This window comes from Lissotriton vulgaris, chromosome 4_1 (genome assembly GCF_964263255.1).
Source record: "Lissotriton vulgaris chromosome 4_1, aLisVul1.2, whole genome shotgun sequence".
NCBI lineage: Eukaryota > Metazoa > Chordata > Amphibia > Caudata > Salamandridae > Lissotriton > Lissotriton vulgaris.
Genome location: NC_141691.1, coordinates 132,802,766 through 132,821,834, shown reverse-complemented (window position 1 = coordinate 132,821,834; position 19,069 = coordinate 132,802,766). Strand labels below are relative to the sequence as shown.

The following is a 19,069-nucleotide window of genomic DNA, read 5'->3' as shown; positions in this document are numbered from 1 at the left end:
AATCCTATCTTTGGTCCACCTGCATACACCAAGATGTATCCAACTATGGATTGGATAGACCAGTCAATCATTACTAGTTAGGATGTAGTACACTTTCATAATTTTGGGGCCTGCACAATATGAACCAGCTGGACAGCACTATTCACAAAATGTTCACTCCCTGCAATAATTCTCTCGGCAAGTAACTTTAAATTTAAACAAGATGAATTTCATGAAAGCCTATATGTTTTTAATTATTGCACTCAAAGAATAGGGCGCTAAATCATGCTGTGGCATTTGACTCACTACAGAGAATCAAATTTAGATCGTAGTCTCCGTTAAACCTTGATCCACAATCCTTTATCTTGCTCTGCTGCGTGACTCAGGATATCTGTAATAGTTTAAATGTGAGATAAACAATAACCCAGATTTTACACTTGGCTGATCCTCTTGAATGTCCGAATCCTACTCTTTCCACAGAAGTAGTAGAAATATGCAATTCCTTATTACACATTAAACAGCTCTACGACTGTGCACTGCAGTAAATAGTTCACTGGTCCGTGAGAATGGCATAGAGAAAAGCTGGGCTTCCAGACCTGTACAGATAAAGGGACAAGATTAAATAGCTGGATTGCCATTAATTATTCTAATTAAATTAGAGTTTTAAATTTTGTGCTTTGTAACATTCAAAGGTATCAACTGAGCTGAGATACTGCAAAGCAACACCACCTTTTTAGGGCGAGCTGACGTAGCTTGCAATGCGAAGCATTGCAAGCTGTCAGCGAAGACAACTAATGTTGCCCGTATTTGGGAGAGTGGACACGAGAGGGGCACGAGCGCAGACGCGGATTTCACCTCGTGGGCGCGCACGTCGCCTTGCCCCTCTCGTGTCTCATTCCCTTGCGCAAACACACTCCAGTCACGCATGCGCACATACCCAGCCACACACACTGCATACACACACTGCATACACACACGCAGACCCAGGCGCACATACGCAGACCCACAAGCACACACAGACACATTCAAACAGACCCACACACACGCGTACACCCCCCTCCCCTCCCACTCACCGGGCTCTTTCGGCGTGTTCCGTGTCTCCTCTGCAGCGCTGGTCGGAGTCGGCCGGCTTCACTGCTTCCTCGGCGGCGGCGGGCGGAACTTCCTGCTGGATTGCAGGCCCCGCCCCCGTCTCGGCCAAAAGTGCCTGACTTCCGGTTTTCACGGAGCAGGGCTGCGGATTGATTTCTTTTGGGGGCAACAGCGGTAGGCACCCTCGAATTCGCAATGCAATATTAGTATTGGCAAAAGTGGGAGGGGGTGGGGGGGGGGGGAACGGGGGGGCGGGTTGAGGGCTCGCCTTATGGTTTGGACCCTATGCAACACACACTCCACACAATACCACTCAGTGCCACAATTACATGCCACATAATTACACTGCACTCAACGCAACATACACTCCAAATACACTCCAAATACCACTGTGTCACATAATTACACGCCACATAATTATACTCTACTGAATGCAACACACTCCACACAATACCACTCAGTGCCACATAATTATGCTTCATAACTACATTGCACTCAACGCAACATACACTCCAAATACCACTCAGTGCCACATAATTACATGCCACATAGTTACATTGCACTCAATGCAAAATACACTCCAAATACCACTCAGTGCCACATAATTACATGCCACATAATTACACTCTACTGATTAGACTGCGCTCAATGCAACATACACTCCAAATACCACTCAGTGCCACATAATTACACGCCACATAATTACACTCTACTGATTAGACTGCGCTCAATGCAACATACAATACACTCCAAATACCACTCAGTGCCACATAATTACACGCCACATATTTACACTCTACTGATTAGACTGCGCTCAATGCAACAAACTCCAAATACCACTCAGTGCCACATAATTACACGCCACATAATTACACTCTACTGATTAGACTGCGCTCAATGCAACATACACTCCAAATACAGTTCAGTGCCACATAATTACACACCACATAATTACACTTCACTCAATGCAACATACACTCCAAATACAACTCAGTGCCACATAATTACACGCCACATAATTACACTGCACTCAACATCTAAGTCACGTAAATACAACACATATTGCATTATAAATGCTATAGGTGTCACATTTGCGAAAGTTAAAACTATTGGCATTGTAAATGACAAAGCTATTAATTTTGGTATTTTCAAAACCAACAGATAAATATAAAATTTGTCATTTACAATACCAACAGCTCAAACTTTCCTAATGCGAGACCTATTGCATTGCAAATGCTTGTTTTATTGTAGGCATAATTTTGATGATACCATTGCATTGTCATCAATCAAGTTATTAATGTTTACTTTATAGACTCAAATGTTTGTCTGAGTAAATGAGACAGCGAGCAAAGATTGTCACTGGAAAACCGGTTGTGATCAGGCCTTGCATTCCCCTAAGATTGATGATTGTAGTGCTGTTGTGTAAGCAAGTACTTGCATTACTTGGTACTGGAATCCTTTTGGAAGAAATCCATTTGAGTTGAGCATGAGATCCTAATTTTGCTAGTATAGTGTTATTTTGCCCCAAGTACTTGGGTACAAACTGATTTAGAAGTACAAATGTATGTATAATATATATTATTACATCTGTTTAAGGAGTGTAATTTTGTATCCAGTTTTCTTTTCTTTGGTGTCTCACCCTCTTGCCATTCCCTTGGAGTTTATTTTCTATTCAGCGATATTCAAAAATATTAGTAGCATTAATGCTATTATTACCTTAGGTTAACTTCACTAGCTGTGACTTCTGCAATGGAGATAGTGTCCTGTAATGGGAAATGGTCTAAGCATCTAAGGAAATGGATGAAGATGTTGCATTTCTTAACCTAAAATTGCTGCTATTTCATTGCTGCACAAAACACATTTACACGTGGAGGATGCTTGAAAGCTTAGGCAACCCCGATTCATTGCGTCTGAATCATTTTAAGGATTGATCATTTTATAATATGTAGGGAGCACCTTAACCTCTATTGTCTCATGTATACAATTCTCTGATCATGTGTATATTTAGCATATCAGCAATGACTAAGCATTGGGGAATGTATCCTTTCATAATGAAAGATGATAAAGAGACTAAAAAAGAAATGTACCACTTCTGGACAGATGTGCTTAATCTGTGAAAGATGTAAACATAATTGAGAAGAACTGAAAGCAGAGGTGAGCGAAAAGCTGATCAGCGAATCTGCTTTGAAACACAGGTGAGACATTAGGAACAGCATGAACATGACCAGTCACAAATATGAGAAGAGAACAGCAAACAAAAACGGATCTAAAAAGGTCCTAAAAGTTTGATGCAAGATTAGTGTGTATCATACGGAGACCACAGAAAAGATTATGTTGAAGCATTTCAGATGAAGGGAGAAAAACCTGGTCAGCTACTGGCTTATGGACTGAATCTTGTAGAAAACCGGAAGCTAAACCAAGGTGTAAAGGACAAAATTACAGATGGTATATTGATGATAACAGTGGAGTTATACATTAATGTTGCTACATTCTGTGAACCGTTCGACAGCAGCATGCCCAACAAAGTCATAGGAGCTCATTAGGAGGTTACAAAGTTGTATAGTAATGCTCAAGAGTGCCAATAACTTTGAAAGATGCGGAAAGTTGAATTTAAGTATTTGAGCTGGAGTGCATGCATTAAAATGTCAGTTCTCCCTGTTTTCCCATGTCTTTCAAAATATATCCATGTAGTGTCTTGTTTCACGATTTTAGCAGACACAATGTTTCTCTATATTTCAGGAGAAAAACAAATTAATGTACCAACACAAAGCATACAAACTATCACTAGAAGTTCAGGTTGTGGCTTCCCTGTTACTGAGAAGTGTCACTATGCTTTCTTGCTGAAGAAAGTTATAAGCTCTATAACTTTATCAGAAAAGGTGGAACTGAACTGGGGCTATTTCAAATGCCTGAAAAGCCAAATGTATAATATTTGTTAGAAAATGTTAACAAAGTTTACAATTGTTTCATTTAAAAGCCTGATCGTTGGCTTATACGAAAACTATTTAGGAATATAAATTGTGTGCTAGATTTGCAAGTAGCATAAATAGTAAAGTTGCTAAGTAGAAAAGTGGTTAAAAAAATCTAGAACTATTGCCGTAAAAAACGTTTTCGCCATAAAACCTAAAGTGAAGTGGTAGAAGGAGGTTGTTGAAAGAGATCACATCAGTTTTGAATCGTCATCTCTTGCAGGTAGTTAGGTATCAACAGCTTAAAAAATCTTTGGTAACCTTTGTGAACTCAACTGACCTACTTAGGTAGTGTAAAAATGTATCTTTGTTCCTAGATGAAGTGTATCTTGTATAGATCTTCAGATTTAACAAACATATTATGAGGAAAAAGATGGAAATAGCGAGAACTGCAGATTGAATGATCACAGAATCATGAGAGCATATATCAAAATAAGACTGGATAAGAGCCCCCCCCCGAAAAAAAATCACACAATTACATTTAATAGAGTGGCTATTGTTGAAGATATTAAAAAAGAAATGTCATTGGTATCATTAATGAGCTCTTTCAATTGACACTTTTGGGAAAGATTTGTTTTGAGATCAATATTGTAAAGATAAACCTAAACAAGGGAAGAGAAACATTATTTTTTTACATTACTAGTAAATAAAGAGATCTCTAAATTAGCAAATATATATATATATTGTGAACATAAAGTACTCAAAAATAACGGTCAAATAAAGGTTGCAGAATCTCTCAAGGCTGGCTTGATAGAAACTATAAATGTGATCAGAGAATAGATACGTTTCATGACTTGAGGAAATCTATCTTGGAACTTGGGTAAAAAAAAAAAAGAATAAATTAGTAGTACAAGTTAATGTTATTACAGATTGTTCCCTTGCCACACTTCCTTGTGCTCTTTTTTTTGTGTAGCATATTATCCAGATTTTGAGATATAATCGTTAAGCTGTTGCTTGCTGTTTGAAATTGCATTGCCATTAGCTACTTTTCAGTTGCAAGATGTAGGAACAAATTCATGCATAATTCGTAATAAAAAGAAAGGAGTGTCTGCATCAACTGCATACAGCCCAGTGTTATGTAGAATGTGGAATAATGATGAAAAACAATTAATTCTTTGTAATTTGAGCTTTGGTTTTGAACAACTTATTCCATAGGATGTAGCCCCAACAACGTTATGCCTCGAAAAGACCGTGATCATGAAGAAGGAGCCCCGGGAGTCATTGGGAATAACTCTTGGAGGAGGTAGAGATGGACGTAACAAACTTCCCATCTACGTATCTAGTGTACAACCCATTGGATGCCTTTTCCGAGATGGCAGGATCAAACGAGGTAATCATTATAAGTGAACAATTACAATGACTCATTGATACTTAGCTTTCTAATTTTTAGGTCTCACCTATAGACAGCGTTTAGCTGTTTCCTGTCCTATTGTGTACAATATCAATACTTAAGTTGGGATTCTGGCCAGCCGATTGCTTACCATTGGTTGACTATCTTGACAATCGCATTTGCTTGCTTCTTAGTCTGACTTTCCTTCCTCTTCTTGCGTTTGTCCCTCCCCGTTAGCATAACTTCTTACGATGCTTATATTTGGACGACTTGGTTGTGAATCAGGTAACACATTATTTTTTCTTTCAGCAGTTCATGAGACTGCAGGTATTTTCTTGCTCTCCCCTATGTGCTGCTTCTTTTCTCTCAAATGTACTCCCTGCTTTCTCTGTGTAGCTCCCAACCCCTTCAAGCTCACCCCTTGCTTGTCTTCCCCCTCGCTATCACGTTTATTTTTCCTAATGTTTGTTTTTGTTTCTTATTTAAAAAATGTCCAGCAACTCCAGTCTTCTGCCAGGCCTGTATTTCCTAATATTATCCACTTTCATGCTCTTCTAATCTTTTTATAGTTTAGCGCTCCAAGAGGAGTGTCTGCACACTTGGAATGGTAAATGAAAAAATGGCTTCCACAGTAGCATGTTGCATACGTGTGCATGCTTGATGACGGTGCATGACAGGCTGCTGTAGTGTCATGATACATATAGGGATGATTAGAATTAAAATTGCAAAGATTTGGGGAAGGGCCATTTATAGTAAAAACTACCCCTGCCAATGAATGAAATTGGTAGTAGCTTCCATCTATCAAACAGCTGTTTGACTTCAGTAATAGTAGTAGTGCAGTATAGATCAGATTAGCTGGTAGAAACATATCCCCAGATATCTTATAGGACATTTTAGAGTAGGTTGACATTGCAGAATAGATGGAAGATCGTCTATAAATGCAGTGAACACAAAAATTTCCAATTTGCTTGATTTTGTAACGTCTAATCTCAGTGAATTCTCTTTATTTTATCTAATTGATATTTGTTCTATCAGCCTTTAAATAAAGAATCATGTCATCTGAATAAAGCTCAGCCATTCTTAGAATGGGGAAAATATATTCAGTGTGCATAGAAATAGTGGTTCAATTAACAGGGCGGATATTATTGGAGACAAGGAAAATAAGACATCCCTGTCATGTCCCCAGAGGAGTCCTAAATGTACCTGTTTGTTCTGAATTTATCAAAATTGTGGTTGAAAAATGGAATATACATTTGTAATACTTGTATAAATTGGGGCGTAAAAGCAAACCCTTGAAGTATATAACATAATGCATTCCAGTTTACTAGGTTGAACACTATTTCGGAATCACTGGGGAGAGGATGTAGCCTTTTGGCTAGAGAGATTTTTACCTCTAGCTTTTGCATTAGCTTTTAATTAGCTATTAATTTCAATTTAATTTCAACTAATATAATTGTTTGGCTTAAGTCTGTTCCTTTGTCGTGAGAAAGCTGCCTTTTCGATAGCTGCTTGCACAGCAGATATTTTAGTAATTCTTTCTTTTATAATTTTAGCTATAGGCTATTACTTGTCCTCAAAAAGCTGCTTTAAAAGTGTCCCATACTATATAAATGCTTTGCAACTGTCCACTTTGGGAAATCAAAAAACGTCTAACCTTGAAGTTGAATCTAGTCAGAAAAACGGTATACTCTGTTATGGTGGGATCATTGGGTCATCAGCCCACCAAGGTCAAGGATCTATTAATCCAAAATCCGTTTTAAAGTACAAGATTAATTTAAAGGTTTTTTTTGGCTTGATTTTTCTTTTTGTCTTTTACCTTTTCAAGAAACCTCAATTTCAAATTTTTGAATAAAGTTAAAATCGCCACCTATTAAAACTGAATCCATTGCTAAATTGTTAAGTTGTTCTAAAAAATCACGCTGTTGTTCGATGGGTGGCTTACAAAATTATACAGTTTTTGTCCAAAGTCTGCCAGTGGAGTAAGACTTTGTATTATGTATCTCACATTTTAAAGTCTGCTTGAAGTGAATATCAGCTTATCTATGTGCGGCATTGGAAGATGCTAAAAACGAACAAAAGGTCTAGCCTGATATACATTTGTTGGGGTGAATACTCTTCAGATGAGTTTTATGCAAAAATATTATATCCATATTTTGTAGGTTCATCCATTTTAATATAGCTCAGTATTTTCTTTTGTTAGTTATACCATTTACATTGCAAGTTACTATTTATCTACTCCCTTTAAAGTAAAAAAAAACCTTACATCTGAGGTTTTCTAAGCTGAAATGAATCCTACTTCCACCTAGATTTTTTCATCCACCCCACCCCACCCCCCCTCTTTTGTTCTGTCACCTGCAGTGACCCTTCTCCTCCCCAGAAGACTTTTCTCTTCCATCGTCCCTACCCTGTGTGGCTACTGTTGAGGGCACTGTCAACATTCACCCACATTCAACAAAGTGGCGCCTCTTTTAGCAGTGCCATGTTGTTGCCCCTATTGCCTGGTTTCTTACATGGATGAATGAATTTTTTTAGCAGAAAATGTCATGGCAAGAAATCTTATCTACCCCACTGTCGTTATTATTTTAGTATAGTTGAAAAGTAATCGAAGAACATGTTATGTTTTGCAAAGCAGAGGAAGGGCATTTACAGATTAATAATATCGGCAAACATCAGTAGTCCTACTAGGATCTATTTTCCCAAATAATCTTGAGTGCCTTTTTCTTTACAGCAAATTGACTCTATGATGCCATAACGCAGCCTGTACGGTCCTGCCACCTGCATAAGAGCTAACTACGACTCTGTTAAATCATTTTACAGGCTAAATAGAATCTGGATAGCTAGTAAATTAATTTCTGCAAAGTAAGGCTTACTAACTGGATAACCCAACATCACAGCATCCTCTATTTTAATTCCGTCTTAGAATCATTAAGGTGTTATATTTTTGTACACTATAGACCGAGCGTACAAATACATTCTATGCTCATATTTATGTCAGCAGCCATATTCCAGCTAGATTCCTCTCTCAAGATCTTTCAAATAATATTTGCCATCTTACACTGTCGCACACACTTGGAACTTAAATTTAGACTGCTGTATTAAGGAGGCTTAAGCACCAATGGATCTGACCTATTCACTCATTCATCTGAACTCTTTCTGCCTCCGAGCTGTGGTGACTATTGTTTTAAGTTTTAGTCAATATCTGTTCTTTGATCCCAATAGTCTACAAAGTTTACCAACGCTGTTCTTGGAAATCTAGCATGGAAACTGCATGATTGCATGGGCGCTGCTGGGCTCAATGATTGATTGATCAGAGGAAAAATGATGTAGAACATGCATGTTTAAATTCTCGATTAATGGAATAGTGCCCAGGTACTCCTCCTTACTTTAGGGCAGAGGTCTTCAATCTGTGGGGCACGACCCCCAGGGGGGTCGTAGAGTCCTTGCAAGGGGGTCGCAGATTCTGCCAGAGTGCAGTTCCTGGCTTGGGCTGATTGAGGGTGCTCATGGTGGAGGCCTAATTCACACCGAGGTGTGAAAAACATCAAAGCCTCATTAACAAGTAAAAGGTCTTTTAAAGACCTGTCAAGTACTCGGGTGTGGCTGTGTGTGTGTGTCCTTGAAGCATTTTGAGCTGGGGAGGAGGGGAAGTGTGGGGGGGGGGGGCGGAGGGGGGCTGGGGGAGCAGGCTGTAGTGTAGCCCTTTGAGGTCAATGGATATTGCGCGCCTGGAGCTGTGGGTCCCGTGACATGTCCCCCAGAAGGAAGAAGACAGAGAAATACTGACCCCACTTCCCCCCCCCCCCCTCCACGAGAGAGGCACAGAAAAGGTGGGTGAATGAATGATGAGTGGATGGATGGATGGATGTAAGGATGAAGGATGGATGGATGTGTGAAAAGGTGGGTGGATGAAGGATGAATGGATGAAAGGGTGGATGGATGGATGAAAGGATGGATAGGTGAAAGGGTGGATGGATGGAAGGATGAAAGGGTAGATGGAGGAAGGATGTATGGATGGATAAAAGGTTGCATGGATGAATGATGGATGGATGGATGGATGGATGTGTGAAAAGATGGGTAGATGAATGATGGGTGAATGGATGGATGAAAGGGTGGATGGATGAAGGATGGATGTATGGATGGAAGGATGAAAGGGTGGATGGGTGAAGGATAGATGGATGAAGGATAGCTGGATGGATGTAAGGGTGAAAGGGTGGACGGATGAAGGATGGATGTACGGATGTAAGGATGAAAGGGTGGATGGGTGAAGGATAGATGGATGAAGGATAGATGTATGGATGTAAGGATGAAAGGGTGGACGGATGAAGGATGGATGAATGGAAGGATGAAAGGGTGGACTGTTGAAGGATGGATGGATGGATGTATGGATGGATAAAAAGTTCCATGGATGAATGATGCATGGATGGATGGATGGATGAAAGGGTGGGTGGATGGATGTATGGATGAAAGGGTGGATGGATGGATGAAGGATGGATGTATGGATGGGAGGATGAAAGGGTGGATGGATGTATGGATGGATAAAAGGTTGCATGGATGAATGATGGGTGGATGGATGGAAGGGTGGATGGGTAAAGGATGGATGGATGTATGGATGGAAAGATGAAAGGGTGGATGGATGAAGGATGGATGGATGGAAGGATGAAAGGATGTATGTATGTGTGAAAGTGTGGGTGGATGAATGATGGATGGATGTGATGAGGTCTAACAGGTGCATTTATGGTTGTCAAAAGATGATGATGAGGAGTACAAGTTTCTAGAAACTTTTGTCGGAAGGGGGTCCTTACCCCTAAAAAGGTTTTACAAGGGGGTCTCGGCATCAAAAAGTTTGAAGACCTCTGCTTTAGGGGATGCCGAGAAACCGAAGAATAGGTAAGCAGGAAGGAGTTTCAAGTTCCCTCTATTTGTTCCAGAGATGAATTATCTCTTTCTCATAATTATTGCAACGTTCTCGAAGCTAGATCTTCTGATCTACAAGTTATAAAAATGCTTTGCTCCAGTTCCTCTATTCTGTCAATGATTTGGGCACATTTTTGATCAAGGTTAAGAAGTTCTCGCATCTGCAGCATGGCTTGCACTTGTATTGTCTTCATTTCTCTAGTCTCTTGCAATGTTGTCTGCAGTATTTCCTTCAAGACTTTGTGCGGACTGGAAATCTTGCTGGCCTCCTTTAAAAGCAGGGCCAAATTCTGACAATGGATTATTTTCTATGGCCGTATGTGTGAAGCTTCAGGTAATTGCGTAGATTGCTGCACAAAGCTTATTCCAATCAGGGGTATTAAATGACAGACCAGCAAACGCAGTGGTTGCATTTATTGGTGCACAAACAAGTTGCTTGGTTCCAATATCTTATTGATTATTATCTTGAAGTGCTGTTTTCCCAGAGCTTATTATAGAAGAGGACCTATTGACGAGGTGTGTAGAAACTAATTGAATTGCAGAATATTTTGAGTTTAAATACCGGAAACTGAGAAGTATTTTAGTAGAAGTATATCAGAACTCTTGGGCTTGCCATTAAATTTGTAGGTTTTGTCAAACAGCTGGGTTTTGTGATGCCTCCTCTGAGCCATGTTGGCTGCAGCTTGACAGTGAGGTTTTGTTCATTCTGGTACAAAGGATGGTGGTCATCTTATCTTATTAACAAAGTCAGTATCTTCTCCAGATGTTGCCATGTTTAAGAATACATCCAAGATATAATTCAAAGTGTAAATTACCGTTCTCAAAGGCTGGTAGTGCACACCCTGCTGTCATAGGGTTGTTCCCAGGTGGCTCGGTGGCTCATTTCACTATGTGAGGGGAGCTTTAGAGACTATATGGCTTCATCAGCTTTCTTCACACGTCAAGTTCTGTAAACTTCGGCCCATGGATGAGTGTACCCTCTGCCAGAGGTTTGCCAGCTTCTGTAGCAGCTTCAGTTGCTGGGGGCCTTGTCCGGCTTCGCTATGGAAGCAGACATCGAAGCAGCGCATGGCAGGCATAACTCTCTCACTCACGCACACCTTCTCCGCCTTTTCAATGATACTTGGAGATTTGACTGTAGTTAGTTATATTTTAAAAAGTATGAAACGCAAATAGTTATATGTCTAAAAAGATTGGAATCATCCTATCAGATAGCACTACGACCCCAGGGCTGCATGAGTTCTGAAAAAGGACTTTATCTGTTTCTTGAGTGCAAAATAAAACTCTGATTTTAATAGACTGGGTCAGCAATTTCCATAAACAGGCATGAGATCAAGATTTGCCTCTGGCTCAGACATGGCTAGTAATTACTATTCTCTTATCCCAACACTGAGTTAGACAATGAGCTGCCAGTTAATAATGACCACTACTATTTGTTCTAGCTCAGATGGGATCCCAGTTTCAATTTACCAGAGAACAAATTGACCTGTGACTGGAATGTAGGTTAACAGGTTGCTGTCCTTCCGGTGTACCCTTCTGGGTTCAATCAGCGACTACAGTAAATAGTTGGTTCAAAATATTAGGTGATCCTGTTCGGGGTGGAATGATGGTGGGTGTCAGCAGAGGGAGGTAGCAATTCCTTATCGCGTTGCACTCCCTATTTATTTAAGGTATTTCCTCAACCGAAGGAGATTTGGTTTAGCTCTCTTGGGAGTGCTAGCGTAAGCCCTTGGGCTCTATTTAAATAATGTGACTTTAGGTTGCGTGATAATGCAGGCCTATGTAAATCTCTGGATTTTGGTTAGCACATAGGCCCTCATTCAAAAGCTCTCTGCACTACTAATAGTGTTTTAACATTTAGTATTACAGATACCACAGATATCAGTAACTCAGAGTTGTAGCATGAGAAATGGGTAATTACGTTCAGAATCAGAGTTCAACGCACCACATTTCCTCTGTAATTTTTCCTTTTGGGTTGTTAATCACCCATATAGTTTGCCAGGTTATTCCTGGTAAACTATGCAGGTGAAAAACTGCATTGAGTCAAGGTTTTCCTGAAAAGTTGTAATCCTGATTGGTGTCTCCGCTTGAAATCCTCCTCTTGCTAACCAATTCGATATCTACTTCCCCTTCGAATGATGACCATAGATTGTTGCTACTGTCTGGAAGTATCCAGACATTTATTGCAGTAACTTTGTGCATTGGACAGAGGACCTTGAATGTGACTCGTTTCTACAGAAGCCTGATCAGAGCTTTCAAGGCAGGTGTTGCATGGTCCTGTTTGAGGACTGAGACTCAGCCTTGCTGCTTATTTCTAAACTAAATAAAGTTTAAAAAAATATATTTTCCCCAAAGTCTGGTTCAGAAATTAACTGTTCCAGTTGCCCATCGTTGGTTATCTATCCACTTCACCTTGATTATCTAACCAAGGTGAAGTGGTTAATCTAGCCACCTCTACTTGGTTATCTAGCCACCTCTACTTGGTTATCTAGCCACCTCTACTTGGTTATCTAGCCATTTGGACTACTTGGCTACTTGATTCTAGCCACTTCTACTTTATTATCCCTTTGCCAGTCCACACCATCTTTAAAACCAGCCGCATTATTTACAGAGCTATCGCAACCAGCACCCAGATTATCTTGCTGACAAGCTCACCATCTCTGATGAATGTCAGCACACCCATAGCCAGGACACCATTAGACTGCAGAGGAAGTCACTCCTGTGGCCTGTGCTGTGGACTATCATATTTGGAGTCACTTCTGCTGTGACAGAATGCTTTCTGGTGCAAGGGCAGAGCAGAGGAGAGGGCACTTAAAAAGGAAGCAAACCTCCAGCAGAAACTTCAACGGCTCCGACCCGAAATCCCATTTGGTGTCTGAAAATGGACTAGAAGAAGGCGAGCTCCTGGCCCACAAAATGGTCAACTGTCAAGCAGCTTGTCGGGCTTTGACCGGAGACGCTCTGCAAGACTTCTGCCTGTGACCAGGACTGGGGGCGGAGGTCTGCCAATCTCCCATTTAGGTGATGAGTCATCACCCGAGTAAACCAAAGGCACAAGTGCCTGCCTGCTTGTTGAGACCAATGTGCTTGTGAAGCAGAGGAGAACGCTGTAGGGAGCTAGGTCCAGTGGGGGATCCTAGTGAATTGATCCCTGTAGCGAGGTGTGAGGAGATGGCTGCTGCACTGATCGGGTCATCGCCCATGTGGAGATTTAAGTCGGCAACCTCATATACCAGAAGCGCCATTATGAACTTAGCCGTGGTTGCCATTACTGCAGAGCCAATCTGCCATAGCCCACGTGCTGAGTGAGGTCTGGGACTCTGTATACCAGACAGGGCTGCCTTAAAGATTACTGCCATGCTGATTGGGCTTTAGCCCGTGTGTGAAAATAGTTTGGTGACCCCACCAGAAAGGACGAGGATCATTCCCTGGTTTAAGCCGTTGTTGACATGAGGCACCATAGTGACCTGTATGCGCCCGAGCCCCTGACTGATGATTGGAACTGCAGGATTCAACCCCGCCACCTGTAAATAGGGTCAGAGGCACTCACGGTCTCACCAGAGGAAGCACTGTAGATGCCGAGCCGCTTCCCCTGCAGAGCCACGAGTGCTATTCACCAACAGCAGCCACTGCAGCTCTCTGACGTCCGCAGGTAAACTCTCCCAGAGGCTCTGGTCGCACAACTTCTGCAGGAGCGGGTAGGACTGATCATAGGGCTGGGGGACCCCAGGGGAATCTGTTCTGCTGCATAGCGCTTGGAGTGCTGGAACACTTTTGACTTTGAAAGAGTCAGGGTGGGGTTCCCAAAACTTAGGCTACTAGTGGGGCTTAACCTGAATGTTGCCTATAGTAAACGGGGAATAACCGCTACCATAAGTGAGAGGGAAGTGGGACCCCAGGATCTGCCTATTGAACACTAGAGCCCCAACCTGAGGGGACTGTGCATATTGTGTGTATGCTGTATTTTACTTTGTGTTCATGTATAAATACTGTTTTTTTCACGAGATAGACATACATTCCCTTCTCTCCGGCCACTTAGCTAGCTTTTTTTGGCCCACAAGTGTTTGGTTTATTTTCCTCCCGCTTTATTTGTCAATTTTCTTTATGTGAATGTGAAGAAATACTGACTTTCTTGAGGTTTTAAATCTGGGGTGTGAAAGCTTAAATAAGGGAGAATGAAGCCCATTTAATGTTTACGGCACTCGTCCTTTAGCCAATGATCTGTTTGTGTTCCTATCTTGCAGGAGATGTGCTGCTGAGCATAAATGGTACTGATTTGACTCAACTGAGTTATTTAGAAGCTGTTTCCACTCTGAAGTCAAATGCGGCTTTGCATACAGTAGTCCTGAAAGCCCTGGAGTTGCCTGTGCCAGAGAAAGACTTTGAATCCTCAGATGAGCCGTCTACACCATCCCGAGAGAAGGGCAATGTTTGGTCGCCTTATTGGATCATGTGGCTTGCACTTCCAAGGTACGTTGAGGAGCCTAATGAGGCAGTGGCCTTGCCACTGGCTACATTATCCAGTCTCTTGAGTTAGGTGAGGACACACAGAACTAGCCAATGTCACCAGCAGTGGGCTCAAACGCAATGGTGTTGACACTAATGGGCAAACTTATGAAAAGAAAAGTTGACAATTGAAGAAACTGGACCACAGACCATGCCAGCAGACAGCACCACTGGGTGGTTTTAAGTAGTTTTTGCACTTTACTGCTTGGGATTAAGTTCAAGCCAGATTGTTGCATGTGCTTTGCTTCTGTTTTAACAAAGCTTATAAGTGTTTCACTAATTAGGTTCAAATGCAAGCTACTTTATCTACTTGTGGGTCCGAAGGTGGCTTATGTGCTTTGGAATAGGGAAAGTAATGGAAGATTGTTTAAAAAAAAAATATAATAAATCCTTAATCAGATTTAAATATTTAATTCTTTCTGGCATAAACCAGAGAGAATGAAAAGATAAATCTGATTAAGGATTTCGATAATTACATAAATGTAATGAATGGGACAAACAGAAGTTACATTACGCTTTATACTTTAATGCTTACCATGTACTCCCCATAGCAGTCATGTTCAAACTGCCTCGTCGTCACGAAACCTCCATTTAGCATGCACAGTGGTATATACATCAGGGGATGGATTTTACTGCCCGGCCCCTTCAGTAGTATCGTAAGTATAGAAAATACAAGTTGCATATAATCTGAAGCTCTTCTGTGGGCCAAGAGTCGCAGAGCAGTATTCTTCTTTGTAGAAGCGAAATGCCTTCCAGGCTTCTATATTGCAAAATCAACACTACAGCTCCTGTCTACAAATTATTACATTAGTGGAAAGTAACTTAGGCATTCTGTGACACAGGAACTTATGAACAGACATCACAGTATGTGGTGGGTAAGCATTGTGTACCACATGAATGTGTGCAAGGAATAATTCAGTAGTGCTAGAAATGTGGCTAGAGCCTTCTATAATATGTGAATAGAGCACTTAACTTGTTTGCGTTTGTATGCATTGTATGTATGTATATGTTGTGGCCCATACATTTAGGGGGTCATTAGGATCGCGGACGGACTTGAGTCCGTCGGCGACCCCAGAGCATGAGGGAACGTCCGCATGGGCTGCGGCGTTCCCTCTGTGCAGATTAGGATGTGACCGCCAGGGTGGCGGTCACATCCTCTATTTTTAACATTGCTGCGGGTGGAGCTTCAAGCTGCACCCGCAGCAATGTTAAAAATGCATGCACAGCATTTGCGTGCACAAAGCGGCAGGCACCGCGCGGTGCCTGCTGCATTGTGCACGCAAATGCAGGGGGGTACCATAGGTACCCCCCATGTGCACCCCCCACTACACCTAGGGGGCCCGCAATGGGCCCCTGCAGTGCAGTTACACATGCTTTTCCACGGCGGAAAAGCCGCCGCGGAAAAGCATGTTCCCAAGCACATCCTAATCTGGCTGACTGTGTCTAAGAGACACCTTCACCATTTTAGTGCTTTTCCGCCGCGGTTGTAAGCCAGCCGCGGCGGAAAAGCTGCGGACCTAAACCATGACCCACCAGCCATCCTAATGTGGCGGTGGGTCCTGGTGGGTCCGCAGAGGATTTTCCGCATCCTCCGGGCCGGCGGTGGCTTCCGCCGGCCCGGAGGATGCGGAAAATCCTCCATCCTAATGACCCCCTTAGTGGTACTAATTTTGTTAGGAATGAAGACTCTGAGCTTTAAAAGTGATTCAAGTGAGTATTTGTTTAGTAATTCCCATGATGATTTTTTAGTTCTGTATAATGAATCTATTAAATCAATCCTTCTTTGAAGACCCTCTAAGAGGTTGGGTGTGGTGGGGACAAAACATGTAATCTCTTTGGGTCGATGGGCGGGGGGTGATAATAGCATGCTCTCCTAACCACTTTGAACTGAATGTGTTTTGATAGCAGCCAGTTTTAAGACAAACTCACGTAAGTTACTTTTAAAATCAAGTGCTCTTTTTAATTAAACGTTATTTTGCTCTTGCATCCCTTTTGGAACCAGGGAATATTTAGATACTAGGTTGGCTGCCGTTTGTATTGTTCAGTGTGTTCTTCATTGGCTCTTGGAAAATTCATATTTATACATTACAGGAAGGAGCAACAACTGTGTTTCAGTTCAGTAAAATACAAACAAAGATATTCAGTGCGAACCTTCGATATATCACGTGACCCATTGCCAAGGCTGGGTCCAATTGTGGAACATGTTTTATTGCCACAGAGTACTTGGAATTGAAATGGAGCAATTTTTCATGAGAGACGATGTACTAACCATGAATGGATAAATATGATGCGAACACAAATTGTGTTTCAGGGTGTTCAAGTCCACCTAAATGTGCCAGATGATCGCCACACGAATTGGCAAAGGAGTGTGGGTTACCTATAAGTATTGAAAGGGGAACAAAGAATACATGCAGGCCCCTGTGCCATCTTTGTTCTGCCTGTATATACTCTGGAAGAGCTTACGGGGAAATTGGCACCCAGATTTGCTTTTGGACTGCCTTCCCCATGTAAATAAATAAATGTAAATCCGTATTTGTAAAGCGCAAACTACTCACCCTTACGGGTCTCAGGCGCTGGGGGCTGTCATGGAAATTAAGTGAGCTATTGCCCAGAGTCACATGGTGCTGAGCTGAACTGCCGCCGGAGTCTGGGATCGAACTGTGAACCCTGTGTCCTGAAGTCAGCTGCACCACACCTCTCCACATCTCCCATCAGAAGACTCTTGTGGTGGACTCCATGTGTCCTCCTGGCCTTATAGACTCACTGAGAGGCGTGTCTGAGGACCTTAAAATACACAATTTGAGGAGCACATAATTTAGAAGATCTAAGGAGATCTCTTTATACTAGATATATACGCAATCCTAATGGAACATAAGACAGCAAAAGATTCTATCCATTGTGTAATAACCAAATGTTTGCACATTCAAATTGTTTTTCCATCAATTTTATTCATATAGTCTTTAACTGTTTTGATAAAACAAGATGACCTGTCCAAGAGTAAAACAGCCGGCGCGTTTCGTCCCTATTCTCAGGGCCCTTCAGGGCAACGCTTTATATTACAGTAAGTTCCATCTTCAAAAACAGAGTATATGTTCAGCACTCTATATCCGCTTTTATAACCTCACATGTTTCTTTTGTGAGTGCAACACATATTAGTCAAGCCAACAAGGTTCCCTCTCGCGTGTCTGAGGACCAGTCATCCCCGCTATCAGTGCAATGATGTCAATGCATTACCTCGCCAAGTGGAATCACTTGCACCAGTGGAGAACCCACACATCTTCAATCCTTTAAAGCTGTCCCAGGTGATGACGGCCATTTCAGACTTTACGAACACACGTCATTAATGTTCTTACTCCCCAATCCAGAAAAGTAAATGACCCAAAAATGATTACATCCTTGTTTTTTTGTTATTTTCTCTTAAGTTTTATTTGTGTGCCATCATCTGTCTTTTGGTTTATCATGGCAGATGTCGAACTTGGAGTTTTTGTTTGTTTCTGCTTTTAGCTCACTCCACTGCTGCAGAGAAATCTTGCTCCAGAAAAGCAATGCGGAGAGCTGGGGGTTCAGCATCGTCGGGGGCTTCGAGGAGCACAAAGGATACCAGCCCTTCTTCATAAAAACCATTGTGCCTGCAACTCCCGCCTATTATGATGGGAGGCTCAAGTATGTGTTTCCATCTGTGTTGTAGCTGCAAGATTCTAAGCCTCCCACATGGGGCTCTCTACTCTGAGTGGGTAGTGTTTGAGTGTGTGTATTTTCTTGTTTGTGTATCTGTTTTTGTGTTAGTTTATGGGTGTTAGAGATGGTGTGGAAGTGCGACCACAGTGTCCTAGAGGGCTATAGAAGAATTTTAGTTTCAGTACTAGCCCTGCACAGGCGTGCCTGACGGAGCTGGCTGACATTTCTCCAAAAAGCACTCTGTCCTTTAGAATTTGACAGTAGTAGGAAGATATAGAACCTCCCCTACATTTTTAGTGTGTACTGTGCAACATAGATGGTTTGTGCTATTGTATTATATTGTAACACTTATATAGTGCTTACCACACCTATGTGCAGCTTTGAAGTGCTTACCTACAAGGTTAGCATGTTATACCACTTAGGGTGCTTGGCTGCAAGGGTGTTGTCTTTGTTTAGTGAAAGCAAGCTCCATGTACAACTCTTAGTGAGGAGACTTTTCTTTACCTGGCACCAAAAGTAGTAGTTTTGTGGAGTTCTGTGCAGAAAGCTGGGCCCACCACAACATCTTAATCCCAACAAACTGCAGGATATTCCAATATAC

The 19,069-nt window shown here is 41.8% G+C and overlaps 1 protein-coding gene across 2 annotated transcripts in view; it reads left to right on the top strand.

The window, feature by feature from the left end:
* The window catches only part of LOC147718470 (ligand of Numb protein X 2-like), a 177,704-nt gene that overhangs the window by 151,936 nt on the left and 6,699 nt on the right, over positions 1-19,069 (top strand). For both annotated transcript variants that reach the window (XM_086918393.1, XM_086918394.1), the window contains exons 7-9: positions 5,196-5,370; positions 14,529-14,754; positions 18,295-18,453. In XM_086918393.1, coding sequence (XP_086774519.1) covers positions 5,196-5,370; positions 14,529-14,754; positions 18,295-18,453 — 560 coding nt within the window. The remainder of the gene's footprint in view (positions 1-5,195; positions 5,371-14,528; positions 14,755-18,294; positions 18,454-19,069) is intronic.